General features: G+C 32.3%; 1 protein-coding gene across 1 annotated transcript in view; it reads left to right on the top strand.

Moving 5' to 3' along the window:
• LOC113403873 (sodium-dependent dopamine transporter-like) overlaps positions 1-15,332 on the top strand; it is a 43,112-nt gene that overhangs the window by 278 nt on the left and 27,502 nt on the right. The window contains exons 2-6 of the mRNA XM_064220254.1: positions 3,770-3,890; positions 6,418-6,590; positions 8,427-8,611; positions 11,273-11,387; positions 12,689-12,814. Of these exons, the coding sequence (XP_064076324.1) occupies positions 3,770-3,890; positions 6,418-6,590; positions 8,427-8,611; positions 11,273-11,387; positions 12,689-12,814 (720 nt within the window). The remainder of the gene's footprint in view (positions 1-3,769; positions 3,891-6,417; positions 6,591-8,426; positions 8,612-11,272; positions 11,388-12,688; positions 12,815-15,332) is intronic.

The following is a 15,332-nucleotide window of genomic DNA, read 5'->3' on the forward strand; positions in this document are numbered from 1 at the left end:
AGTTTGAGTTTGAGTTCAATGTAGGTATCGTTAATGCAAATGTTAAGACATGCAGTTGAAGAGCGAATTGTATAATTACATATATTGTACATCTATATAGTCCATTTCGAAAATCACGTAGCTCTTAGCGAAATAAATACTAGAGATCAACACACAATAAGGCACCTGAATCATCATCATGTCGAATTATATTGATGTTCAATTTGTAAATAAACCTTATGTATACGAAGCCATAGCTATCATTTTAAACAAACGATACAAATACATACAGATGGTGGCTTTCATTAGAAATCTGTAATAATAATTGTTGGCCACTCAGTCTGGGCAATTCACGTTACCGATTCTTTCAAAGTGCTACGAAGTCTTATACAACGAATAAAATACACATTTCCTCAACGAAACCAACAGTCAGTGCTTGTGTTACCGGACAAAGATTAATTACCTAATATTTTAATTTATAGAAATATTTCTAAAATAAACCACCTATATTTAGAAGTCTAGATTATGAGCTGATCCAATTATCGCAATCTTACCCTAATATACATACTATAAAGGTGTATATATCTATCTATCTAATCTCTCTAAAATCTCTAATATCTCTAAAATCTATCTAAAATCGATGTATATATCTTTTTTGAATTGTTTACCTATATTTCAATCGACAGCGATTATATTCGAACAGAACAATAATTTTGACGTTTTGTATTTTTTTGTTTTTTCATCGACGAATATTGACTATAAAAATATGAATTTCATTTAGCATATTTGTTTAAACGTATTAGGGCGGTTCTCGACTGGGCGTTGCGTGTTTGGCTATTTTTATTAATTGGCCGAACACGAAAATATGAGGACCTACTCGATTACTATTATTCTACTTTATAGCAAATGCGTGTTCCAGTCGAGTCGTGGGCTTATTATTTACACACTAAATGAGTAAAATATAATAATGTAAACACTTGCTTTGTCAGTCCATTCTTTGTTTGCTTAACTGCTTTTCAGTTCCGTTTATTGTTTTTTGAATACGCAAATATTTTTGAATACTTGATTTATTTGCGGATTCAATCCACGTGTGTGGATGGAGTTGATGTGTTTGTTATATTTTTTTCTTGGTAGTAGGGCTATATGCAAGCATGTCTGCGTAGGTAGAACCCACTCATAACATATTCTACCGCTAAGCAGGTATACTTGGTATTGTAGTTCCGGTTTGAAAGGTGAGTAAGCCAGTATGATTACAGTTAAGGACATAACATTTCTGTTCCCGATGGTACCAACCGTTTGCTCATTTGCATCGTAAGGTATCGCTAAAATATCTTCCGGCGTCTCTGTCAATGGCCATTGGTGATCATTTACTTTAAGAAGTCCAGTAGCCAGCCGCCTACCTAGGTAAAAAACCATGCACCAAATGCTTAGTCAAACCAGTATCGTTCCGCCAGTAAAGTAAAACATCGTCCTTATAATCCTAAAATTCGTTACATATAAAAATATGAATTTATTTACACGAAATACACGTGTAATATTATTTTTTCAAAAAATGTTTTCAAATATCATTTCTGATTGAGAATTCGCTACGAAACAATACGTTTAAATTAATAATTCTAGTGGCATTGTTCACGTGTTAGTACGCGTAGAATTGTTTCACGTGAAAACGGAAATACAGTGCATTGTAGTGGCGGCAGTGGGCGGGCTATTGAAACGTGCTCGCAAAAAGCTACCACGCAATTCTGTGACATATAATGTAACACGACTGACGCACGCCGCGCTTTTACAATTATACAACAGTAGTATTGGTTTGATTGTCTTTTCTGTCAGTATCTCCCATGTTTAAGACTTCATGTTTACGAATAGACTGCTCAAGAAATGTAATCTCGTATTTTTTTCACTACATATGATAATCTAAAATCATTTCGATTGATACGCCGGTTATATACACTTATTTCCATAACTAATATCTAATATTGTGTATACGTCCTACCGGTAGCTGACGCCGTGGGCGGACCAACCGATCTCACTCAATTGTAATTCATAAAACAATTCAACATGAAATACGCACTATTTAAGTCCAGCATAACGATAGGTTCCAAAAATAGAGATCGTACAAGTGTCATTGATATGATAATCTATAATTATTTACCTACATAATTGGTACCGCGAAATATGAATAATTCCCTCTAATTTAATGTTCGCGTATGCGCGTATTTCGAATCAAATTAAATTCCTTTATTGCAAGCTTTTACTTAACTTGCAATGTAAGTATGTGCGGGTGAATCTTGCAACTCAATTTAGAGCAGATATCATTAACCGATCAAGCTGAAATTTTGTATAAGAGTTCAGCTTTGATGACAATGCATTGTTAACTTTGTGACGTCATACTAAATCCAAGATATCCAAGATGGCGGACCAAGTATTTTTAATTTACTCCTACAATAAGGGTTAAATAAAATAAGATTTACTTGTGGGGATGGAAACAAGTAAATTCGAGTACTTTAATCTCGCGACAAGCTTTTATCATCATTATATAGTATAAACCAAAGTCTGTGTGGTTTGATTTTTAAAATTACACAACGGATTTTGATCCGTTTTTTTTATTAGTTAGTATTATACAATATTTAGTACCATCATTGCACCTGTTCGAAGCCGAGGCAGGTCGCTAGTATCATATAAACTGTGTCGGATGTGTAAAATATGAAATGACGTTATAAGTTAACAGTAAAAGTTTATTTTTTTCTTTTAGCGCATTTTAATAAAATCTTGTTTTTCGAAAGGTTTTTTTACTTATTAATACAACATAGAAGCATTACACTTACTTATTGAAAGTTAAATTAAACACAACCACCGGTTCGGAAAAGTAAAGAGAGAACCGGCGAAATAAACTCAGCTGTCGAGAATTCGTAGTCGGCCAACATAGATGACGCGTACACGTCTCTTTTCCTACTTTGGTCCTTTAAAATTTTTGTCTTTTCATCGTAGTTCAAACAACCACAATTAAAATACGCTATGTATTTGCGTTTAATTTATTAATTATAAATATTTGTAAATATTTAATTCACGTACAATTCATTTTATCGTACGAATAAATAAATGTATGAATATGTGTTATTCATTGAATGTGCATTGAACTAAGGTATATTAAATAATAAATTATGGTAAATTAAATAAGGGGAAAATGTATACGAGAACCTTAAAGCCGATTGGGATGGAAGTAACCATAGGAATGCATAAAATAATAATGCTTTAACAGTCTCCGCTCAGGTTTTTTGTAGGCGGTAGGTTTTCAATAGGCGTTTGATATTAATAATCTATTATTAATAAAATTCTTGCCGTATTCATTCATCTGTTAATAGAGTATATAATCTTTAGTAAAAATTAAGCGAGTATATCACTCACAATAATTTATAGTTAAATAAGATTTTTAATCATCGTTTGTCCGTAATGTACTGAATTGGTTAAAGCTTTTTACTTATATATTTTGATACAGACAATGCAATTAAGGTATTATAGGCTTTGCAGTATAACTTATATTTTTTATATTAAACTATTAAATTAAACTAAAATTACTATTATGGATTTGATTATTTATAAATATGTCTAGATAGACACGCACTATAAAATAACTAAAAAAAACGAACCAACTTTTTTATCTTGGTTTGCGTGATACGAAAAGATACGCTTGTCTCTCGCCAAATTTTACTAGTGTGCGTGAGGTGGCCAATTGTTGGCCGTTATTTTATAGAAATGTTGACATTTTAATTTTTTTCTTTTGTCTTTTTAGGATTTTTATGTACGAAGTCACTTCAGATGGCAGAGCATCAAGAAGTTTATATACGTAGCGCATGCGTTCTCAACGACGAGTTTCAGTTTCGACATGTTTTCTAAAGTCCTCGCTGTCCATGGTAATAATAATACTCTAGATATATATTCTAATAAAAAAAGTGACAAGAACGTTTGCTGGATACAAATGTGGCAGATTTTCATAAATCACTTAGGACTTCGTGCAAGTCACCAGTCATCAGATATTCTAACGCCTAACAACAATACTTAGAGTTATTTTTCCGGTTTGAAGAATGAGCCAGTAAGTGTAACTACAGCTACAATAGAAATAATGTCTTAGTTCCCAAGGTTGGTTTCGCATTTGCGATGTAAGGAGAGATCAATATTTCCAACAGCCCCGTGTCATGTCTATGGGTGGTGGTGACAACTTGCCAGCATGCGGTTCATTTGACCGTCCGCCTACCTTCATCATAATAATGACATGTATATTTCTACACTATGTTGCTGCTACTTTTTGACATTAAACATTAAGGTTTAGCAGAATTTGTCCGTAAAATCGGAATTTAAGTTCTGTCAATAAAACAATACCAATTATTTTGACACAAGGATATTTTTATGATAATTCAATTTAGGAGACCTTATCATACTCCTTCTAATATTATAAAAAAGAGTTAGAGAGAGTTTGAGTTTATTCGTTGATCTGTGTTTATACGAAATCAACCAATGCTGAGAATGCTGTCCAAGGTAACTCTGTCAAAACTATTGCAGACACGAGATAACTTTATATGTAAGATTTGTTGATCTATAAGAAGTTTACAAAAAAATGTATCCGTCTTTTATAGGCAAGAAAAGTACAAGTCATTTGTGCGGTAAACTGTATGTAATACGCGAGGATTTATTGCTAGGCTCGATACATACAAAAACAATTATTGATTGAACTGCTTTGCTTTATTTTAAAAATAAAATATTCAATGATTCAACTCGAATCAAATTCTTTATTCAATATAGAAGCATAAGCACCTTCTTATTATTTAAAAACTACCACAAAATAAATGACCATCGATTAAAAACTATTAGTATTCAATTTTAAACGGATATCACATCATCATCATTTTCGAAGCAATTGGCTACCGCATGAGACAAATTATATCAATGAGAAAAATCCAAAAACAATTGCAACTTTTGGATCGGAATTAATAGATTTGTCGACAGCTCCTTACAGTTTGGCAAATGATTATTTTCCACAACGTTTGAATTTTATCTCGTGTCTTTCGGGTTTTATTGTCCATTGTGTATGTGAATATTACTAAAGATTTTTCTGAAAATAGCGACACACACTAGGCGCTAGGAACAAACATAAACTTGTTACCGCTGTGACTCGACTCCATAAAGTCGGTAATTCTTTTATGGACGCTTTTATGAAAGGATTCGTTTTACCTTGTTTAATGGTAAATAAAAAAAAAACAACTTGTGCGCAAAAAAGACATTTTAAAACTAACGAATTTATTGATGATATATTTTGGTATTTTATAAAAATCCTAGATTCTATAGAATAAGTAAAAAGCCAAAAACTTGTAAAAAAAGTTAACGTATTGCTGATTTTACTTCATGCTCATTTAAAGTCTCATATAAAAAGGATTTGTACAAGCCTAGTTGGGTACCACCCTCAGTTATTCAACTAATCATTTATGGTGCTAAGGTTTTGTCTAAGCCCGCCTGGTTAGGCACTCACCATAATATATTCTGCCGTCCAACAGGTCGAGTTAATGGGCGAGTATAGTGTCTATGTATATGAATTATATGACTACATGAGAGGTAGACATTTTGTTCGCATGTCGTATTTAAATAAATAAATAAAATGCAGCTCAAAGATCAAATATCCGGTTAAAGGGCTTGAATATTGTCGACTGACAGGTTATACGTGATTCTCGTCTTAGAATGTTACAAAGATGTCTATTCTTTTCTAGTGATGTCTGAAGTATTTTCTTGCATTTTACGTTTTGAATTTAAAGGCAGACGTCGTGTTTTGAACAGGGCGTATTATATTTTCTTATCTGAAGCTTACCTTATTATTTTATATTCAGTTCACTCGAATGAAAATAATAGGCTTCCTGTGGATTTCTCGAATATTTGATTTTATTTGCTTTGCAAATCTCTAATATTTATCTATTGTATTTATTGATATGAAAACATCGTAGTATTTTTTACATTAGCAGCCTGTTAATTTCCCACTGCTGGGCTAAGGCCTCGTCTCCCTTTGAAGAGAAGGTTTGGAGCATATTCCACCACGCTGCTCCAATGCGGGTTGGTGGAATGCACATGTGGCAGAATTTCGTTGAAATTAGACATAAGCAGGTTTCCTCGTGATGTTTTCCTTCACCGCCGAGCACGAGATGAATTATAAACACAAATTAAGCACATGAAAATTCAGTAGTGCCTGCCTGGGTTTGAATACGAAACCATCGGTTAAGATGCACGCGTTCTAACCACTGGGCCATCTCGGCTGTTTCATCGTTGTATATATAACAGTAATGGGAAAACTAATCAAACCATAATTTATATTATAAATATGCCTAACAATTTATACTAAAACGTTCTTAAATTAAATTATAACCTTACCTTAATACTAAATTATAACCTTTTTTTCAGTTCACTTATTCGAATATATATTGTACGCAATATTTATAGGAGTTAGCTACATGTTTATGGATTTCTTTATAAAACAATACACGAGGAGGCTAGATACGAATAAAAATTTGAATCCGCTAATGAAAGGCGTATCGTTTGGTATACTCTTGCAGACAGCGTTTTGGGCTTTATTGGTGAGCTAATGTTTTCTTTCAAATTTGATATTTTAATCGTCTTGACTCACATATATGTTACTTGACAGATATTATTTGAATTTCCAATTATCAGACTCATCATTGGCTTTTTGCAAAAATTGTGTAATAAAATTAACTAAGTGATTTGAACGCACCTTTGGAATTCCAGTATAGTCAAGTAAAAGTTTTAAATATATATAATATTATAAATATAGTAAAATGAGAGATTTTATGCTAAGGACTATGAAAAAATATATCAAATTTCGAGTATTAAATATTAAAGTAAATTAAAAATATTATTTAATTTTTAAAAATGTACGATCATTGTCGATCGCTTTTAAGCATTGCTCAATCGGACTTAATCGTCTTCTCACAAAATTGATGTATCCATGAATCGAAATTATTCGAAACGTAAAATGTTATTTTAAAAATTGTCAAATGTTTATGTCTAGTTGAAAACAACGATCGTTGAAGGAGAGGAAAAGTTACGTCTCATGAAATATATTTCTAGTAAAATTGAAATAGCATTTGATTGGAAAATGTAAAACAAATCTGCGACCAAATTTTTTTCACATCGAATATTGTTTTCAATTCTACGGTTTTTTATTCAAAGCCTTTTATTCCATATTTTCCAGTACGATTTGAAAAATTGAATTCTATTCTTTTGAATTTTCGGCACAATCGATTCGTTGAATTTCGTAAGAATTGGTGGTTTGAGTTGAAGGTCACACGAACTCTATTCATACAATCGTAATGGACGGACAGGCGTGCTGTGTGCACTGACGAATCCATTTGAAATTTCTATCCGAAAAAACCTTTATATGTTGTTTCCGTAAACATTGCTTCACGCTTTCGCTTCAAGGATATATTTAATAAATAATATTTATTACGGTCGTATAAATTGCCTTCGTCGTGCGATATTTTAGCTTGAGCGCGGTTTTCTCGTTAACAATATTATGAGCATCGGTTTTTCTTACTATATTTCATAAATAAATTCTATATTTGTAAAAATTCACACCAAAACTCTTTTCAAAACAAACCATAATTTGAAATCAAAACATCCCACTCAAATCAGTAAGCATGGTCACACTACTAATACTAGCCTTCAAAATATTTCACGTGTAACTCTATGTTTTACACGAGCTGCGTTCACGGTCAGTTATAAATCTCGTTGTTCATATAAAGGATTTATAGAACGAGATAAATTAAAGGCAATGTATTCAATGGAAACTGTGATAACAGCATTTCTCATTAATGAGGTACATACTGGTATAAATGGATAGGAAATGACGTCTATATGTGAATTTGAACGCTCATTTGTGTTGACTAGATCGTTGTTCATTATACAGATATTATTCACTCGTGAGTTTATTAGAAATTACGTTGGATTTTATGAAATTAACTATACTTATATATAGTAGTATGCCTCCCTAGGCATCCCATCTTTTTCGTTTTATAATATGATTTTTATCTGATACGTTAAATAAATACCTTGCTTATAGAAGTAGAAAAAATAAATATTTAACTGATGCACTTTGTGCATGTTTAATCATGCCTGCTTAGATATTGTTCCATTAAGCATTAAGCACAATATAACGTCAATGAACCCGCGGTTATTAGATGAACACCATAAAAAGTTAAGCAGAATTCTTAGAGTGTTTGTACCTACAATGATCTTATGAGATCATTATAAAATATAATAAAATGCATATACAAATCACAAACAAAATTATACTCTTTCCTAAATATGAGTTGAAAGAAACTTCCTTACGTAATAGTAACGTAAACGTAACGCAATAGTAACGTGACATTGATTTTTTTTGTTAATTTTTTTAGCACGCTAGTGATTTAGCGGATTCCTTAAGATTTTTTTTGGTCAGTATGAACAGGACTCCGACGTGGTCGAGGTGTCAAAAAATCAACACGAACGTGACTTGTATGTCCTCCCAAGACGTGTTATTGCATTGTCGTGAGAAAGTTATGGTTGACATAAAAATAACATCTGCACATCTAAATTATATGTAAGTTTCATTATTTATTTATTTGTTTTATTATGATATCGTTTTATATGATTTTTTAAACTTGGAAGGGTTTTTGTGCCACATATTCTACTGCCAAATTGCTGTACTTAGTATCGTTGAGTTCCGGTTTTATTTCGGTGAATGAGCCATTCTAACCACACGCACAAGGGACCTAAGGTTGGTGAGGCATTGGTGATGGTTGCTTAATTTTTCTTACAGTGTCTATTGGCAGTGGTGACCAACGGCCATACGCCACCTATAGAATAAAATTACAACCTATAAAAGTGTTATGGTATAAGACCTTTGCGATTACCAAAACAATTTAAAAAATCACCTGTTAACAAACCAAAGACATGTTTACTTGTGACTAAACGTATCTACCGATTGTAAAAATATTTTCCTTCAGCCGATTGTCCAATAATTGTCTTCATATTATTGTATGTACCGGAAACATTGAGTTAATATAGACTTTGGCAGATTCGAGTCAATGTTAGTTGTGTTGACTCAAACATCAATACAACTATCTAAATGTTATTTATTAGTCGTCGTGTTGTAAGCCGATAATAGCCGTGACATGAAGGTTAATGCACTTATTGTGATATATCTATTTATGTATTTAGTAACGTGCGGTAATCCCTTAAATTTAACTTAATCGAATTTATATGTTTAAATAGAATTTAATACGAATAATAAAGAGGAAATTCGTTTGGTAATTTTGTTTCATGCTCAAATTACTAATCCGATTATATATTTATTATATTTGTAGTTATTGTTTTATGTTTAAAATTTCTCCATATTAAAGTATAAAATTATAAAGAATTCTGTGAATAAAACTAAATATAAAAGCGCGGCAAGCTCTACAATCCGCTTCGAATGAATTTTGATAATTGATATTTTATATTCAAACAACATTACTCAGAAATGGATGGAAACTACGATTTATATCATATTACAGTTTTCTGTGATGGTATTTTATAATTCTATTGTCTTTTTTTTAATAAACATTTTAAAAAAATATTACTATTTCCTTTTTTCGGCTTAATCCTCGCTGTGATATCAACCTAGAGCTTATTTCAAGTGCCAATATCGATATTGCGATGCCATTCAATAAAATTCAACAAGCGCATCGTGTACTGGACGAAAAGAAGTTTAACGCTATGTTTCTGCAATATTTTATGTATTATATTTATGATATAAATTTTATGCTTTTTTTTTTTTTTCTTTATTTATATTATGATTCATTTGCGGTTTCACATTTGGTTCTTAATTTGAATTATATTAAATTTCTATATTATTTTCATGTTTTAGGTTTGACGTAGTGTTCGAGATATCTATTTCTCATTATTTCGTTGTAGGCAGTTTGTGAATTGTCGGTAGAGGCGCTTTTAAAGCAAACGCTTGTCAAATTGTTACTAATTATGACACCGTGAGTGAGGTATATATCTAAAATATCTGTTGAAAACAACAACTAAGATCATTTTAAACAAGGAGGAGGTTGCATTTTTGTCAGTTTGACGTCACGTACTATATGGACGGATTTCGAAACATATGTGTAGGACTTGGCCACCCTTTCATAGTAATAATCGATGTACCGTTCGATTGGGCTGTCTAGTATAACATTGGTTACGATTACGATAATAACAAGTGTGGTATGTTATATATTTTATGACGACAAATCATTTATTTGAATAAATATTTTGCGTTAAGTAAAAAATATTTAATGAGAATTTTTTTTTAAGATATAATATCATACTACGAACTCTGGCGCAATGGGTGGATCAGAAACTTTTAATGTGGGCGAAGCTGCGCCAGGTTGCTAGATTTTTTGTGCTCATTATATCATCATAGGTTAGCGGACGGAAATGGACCACCTGATGGTAATTGGTCACCACGGCCCATATACATCGGCAGAAATATTAACTACTCCTTACACCGCCAATGCGCTATCAACCAGGAGAACTAAGATCTAATGTCCCTTGACTATGTAGTTACAATGATTCACTCGCCCATAAACTGGAACACAACAGTACTAAGGAACTTTGTTCATCGAGAGGATATCCAATGTGTGGGTGGTACCCATTTAGACGGGCTTGCCCAAAGTCTTACCAACAAGTATAGTCAAATATATTATTACATCAACAATATTTATGTACTATTTATAAAATTATTCTTACGTTATTGTAAGATTTTTTACATTCAAATGTTTATTGCGATGTGTTGTGTGTTATAATAGCACTAGACTACAGTATTGATAACTATCAGTCTATAACTTTCGTAATATATTTCCCATCGACATTCCACACTCAAGAATTCTCGTAACACCTTACTTGAGCGTTCTGGGGAATACAATACAGAGACCACCAAAGCGATCGCCGTGAATTCGATAATTCATCGTAACACATCATGTGGGAATCGTACGAGTTGCAATATCGAGACTACCGGTGAATCGCCGTCAACCATCGGTACCGAGTACGAAGGAAACTTAACTTCCGGCTCACGCTTCGAGCAGTTGACACTAGGCTAATTAGTTGATAGGATAAATGTAATCGATTTACTTCTGGTTCTTTAATAAATCGTTTTAGAAATAAAACGTTTTATTTGCGTCTCTCGGGCTCGCTCATTATAACTTGTGTGTAAATAAAATTCAATCGATATTTTCAGGAAGTTATTTTCAAACATCGATAAGAACAGCTTGTCGATGCGTCTCTTCGTGATAGCTATCGTATGGATTGGTAACTTTTTTATCGCGACCGTCACCGACAATGCACTTTTAATGGTTAGTTCTATTAATGTATTTGTACCATAAACATTATGTCGCGGTTCATTTTTTTTATTAGTAATAATATAAATAAAATTTGATACTGAAATTTATTGTATTTAAAGATGTTTAAAAATCATTAGAGTCCAGATTTACGATTTTTTTATGAAGTACACAGTACATATATAAAGTTTAAAAATTCTATATATAATATTTATTCAATGCAAAAGGCATTCTTATTATATATCGAGTGCCTATAAATCTTTGATCTGTGCTGTTTTGGAAATGAGTACCCCAGACCTTACAAGCACTGGGGAAGAAAACTTAACTCTCCTTTTATTAGTAGTTGTTATATATATATATAAATGTACTAGTATACTGGTATTGGTAGTGGTATCTACAAAGTTTTGTAATGTCCCTCGACACATAGAGTTTGCTTGTCATATTTTTAAATTTGATTAGTTGTTTTTGATTTAAATTTTTTAAACTGGCTACCTAATAGGGTAGCAGATGGTTATTTATCAAATGTCATGTAATTGATTCTTATCTTTCGATTCGTGGCTAATTGGCACTTAAAAAATTATACCAATTCCGAACATTGTCAAATCGCACCGAATCATAAGTACTAAGGTATAATGTTAGGACTTTTCTACCGCCAAACAGCAATACTGAGTATTTGCGTGTTCCGTATTGAGAGATGAACGAGCCAGTGTAACTACAGTCACAAGGGACATAACATCCTAGCTCCCAAGGTTTGTGGCGCATTGTAGACGTAAGGAATGATTAATACACTTACAGCGCCAATGTCTAAGGGTGCTGGCGTGCACCTACCATCAGGAGTCTTATTTCCCCATTTGCCCGACCTATCATCATAAAAACATGTTTTGTCCCTTATACCTGTAATTACACTGGCAACACTCTTCAAAACAGAACGCCTTTCACAAGAACGATAATTAATATTTTAAGTCAAAATGCAGAGATAACTCATCGTCGAGAATTACAGTTGCAGATTTGACTTACTATTTTGAATTAAAAACAAATAGCTGGAACATCAACTTTTATAACAATAAATGTACAATGCTTGTGAATATAAATATGAAAAATATTCCTATTTCATACTAATATTGTAAGTGAAGCTGTACACTGAAATAAGTTATTGCGGAGAGTTTATTATCAATAGGTATTATTATGTAATATATTTATAGGACCAATTTCCTACGTCAAAAGTATTCTTATTGAATTTGAATACGACTGAACTGAACATTCGTTCTCCGTCAACAAAGTGAACATGATGTTTATGTAATATATTTCCATTTCAGATTTTTAAATTCTCCTTCCTGTGGGGGACGTTTTCTACAGCTTTTATATTAGTTTTTTTATTATTTTCGACGCAGTACACGTCTAAGGCTTTCTATGATTTAATGGATATACAAGACGTATTCCGTGTAAGTGTATTTATTGACTTTTTTTAATGCCTTCAGTAGAAAGTAGGATAAAAAATTAATACGCAGTTCTGCAGTATTATCTGTTGCATACATACATTTTATATTTGAGGCGCTGTTGTCAGGTGATTATAATAGTATTATTCCATCGTAAATCTTAAAAATATGTCAAGTAAGGTTGGCGTCATCCAAGTGGCCGGATGTTAAAACCAAATGTAATTCTTGCAGTGTTTAAACACACGTTTATTGTTATTTTTGGAAGTCCTTTTACGCGAGTTACCGTAGACTGAACTGCCAGCAATCGTCATGTTAGGAAAAACCGTAAAACCCCCCCTAAGCGACATTTTCTGCTCTTTTCTTTTTGTTTTAAATACTGTTTTGTTTAAACTTATTTCTTGTTATTGTTTGAATTCAAACGGGATTCTAAAATTTTTTTTTAACATTTATGTCTTCTCAAAGTTTGTTCATTTATTTTATTGTGTCTGTTATTCAATACGTAACATTACTTCGTTATAAACGGTTGTGCCGAGAATTTTTTTTAAGGTTTCTTTTAAATTATCCATAGTAATAGAAGGAAAGAGTCATAAAAGCTTCAGTACCGCAGTTGAAGTACATTTACCAGTGCATCTCCATAATCTGCTAACTATAGACAGATATATATTATATATAACCCATCAATATATAAATAGATATTCTAGTCCATAGTAAGTCAAATGATTTAGAAAATTGATTCTGAAATTGATTCTGATTGGAAAGGTACAATATGCAACAGAAATATTTATGTAAATGTAATTTTTTATATACTTTAAACAATTTATTCCGATAAAATTATATAAGATTTTTTAAAATATATAATATATATTTTAAAAAATCTTATATAATATATGTAGCTTTATACTTATATATTATTTGAGTACGATTACGGTCAAATTGTCAAGTCAAGTCGAGCCGATATGGCCCAGTGGTTAGAAAGGGTGCATCTTAACCGATGATTTCGGGTTCAAACCCAGGCAAGCACCACTGAATTTTTATGTTCTTAATCTGTGTTTATAATTCATCTCGTGCTCGGCGGTGAAGGAAAACATCGTGAGGAAACCTGAATGTGTCTAAATTCAACGAAATTCTGCCACATGTGTATTCCACCGCACATATTGTAGCAGCGTAGTGGAATATGCTCCAAACCTTAGGCCTTAGCCCAGCTTAGTTCGAAATTTACAGGCTGCTAATGTACGGTCAAGTCTCAATAACAAGTTAATTAAATATAATTCAGTCATGTCAGTGCTAGTACGAGCTAATTACAAACGAAATTATATATTTTTATATTATAACGAAAAGTAATGCTCGATCCGTACTGTAGTTTTTTTTTAATGATCTTGTTTGTCGGCATCCAATAATTAAATAATGTACGCATAATATGTATTGTCTAAAAACAAGTCAGCAATGTGCGGTCACGTTGACGTTAATAATCCCGAAAAAGTGATGCGATATCATAATAAAGATAATGGAATGGAAACTGTAAAAAAATACTCCTGATTTTAAAGATCAAAGCGCCGGTCTTTTTGTCTTTTGTACTTGGAATCTAATTTTGTGTGATAGTAATTTGAATTATTACAACCGCCTCGTTAGTCTGGTGTATAGTATGTAGAATGTTCTGAAGACATAAGTTCGAGCGAATGTTGGTAAGGTAAAAATTTTGTTTTCGTTTTTCCGTCAAGATACTCTGTTATCATTCTGTATAAATCTGGAATCTAAAATCTAGTGTAACTTGATACAAGGAAAAAATCATCGTAAATTTGTGAAATAACATTATTTTCAATATCTCAGACTTAATCAAAGTCCGCCTTAAATGATTTCCTTACTGAATCGTCGAACACTACGAGATCAGTGTTTTTTTATTTACGTTAATATATAATTAAAATGAAAAGTACATTTCTCTTGAGTAAAATCTATTTTGGACGACCAAAAAAGAACCCAAGCAACATTGCCCCATTCAATGGATATTTCCACTAAGTACTCGAACAAAATACGCTCAAAATGTATTTATTTATCGCTCTTGTAAAAATGACAATAACAAGTTCAATGACTTAAATGTCATGTGTAAAGTTTGTTCAAAACATTCGAGAAGAAAATTAATGAAAAATTATAATGTAACAATAATTTATTTTACTTCATTGCTAAAGGCTTTGTTTAAGTATTATTTTCCAGCTTAAAACGTATACTACAATATTTTTTGTGTTTATGAGAAAATGGGAAGAGCGAACATCTCTCCAGTCTGGCTAAACCTAATTAGACAATCCGCACATTGTACATATGTATTACACAGTGTGAGTGCCTAGTGATTTTGCTCAGGTCTGCCTGAGTGGGAACCACCCACTGAACAATTCTAAAAATAGAATATTTCACTAACAAATAATAAGCGGATGCGAATTGATGCCGTAACAGTGGTTCTCATTTCCCTTTGGGTTCTTTGAGCGTCTTTGAGCGAAGGCGATCTTCCATCAAATGCCTCATTTGTTTGTCT

The sequence above is a fragment of the Vanessa tameamea genome, chromosome Z (assembly GCF_037043105.1).
Source record: "Vanessa tameamea isolate UH-Manoa-2023 chromosome Z, ilVanTame1 primary haplotype, whole genome shotgun sequence".
NCBI classification, from domain to species: Eukaryota; Metazoa; Arthropoda; class Insecta; order Lepidoptera; family Nymphalidae; genus Vanessa; species Vanessa tameamea.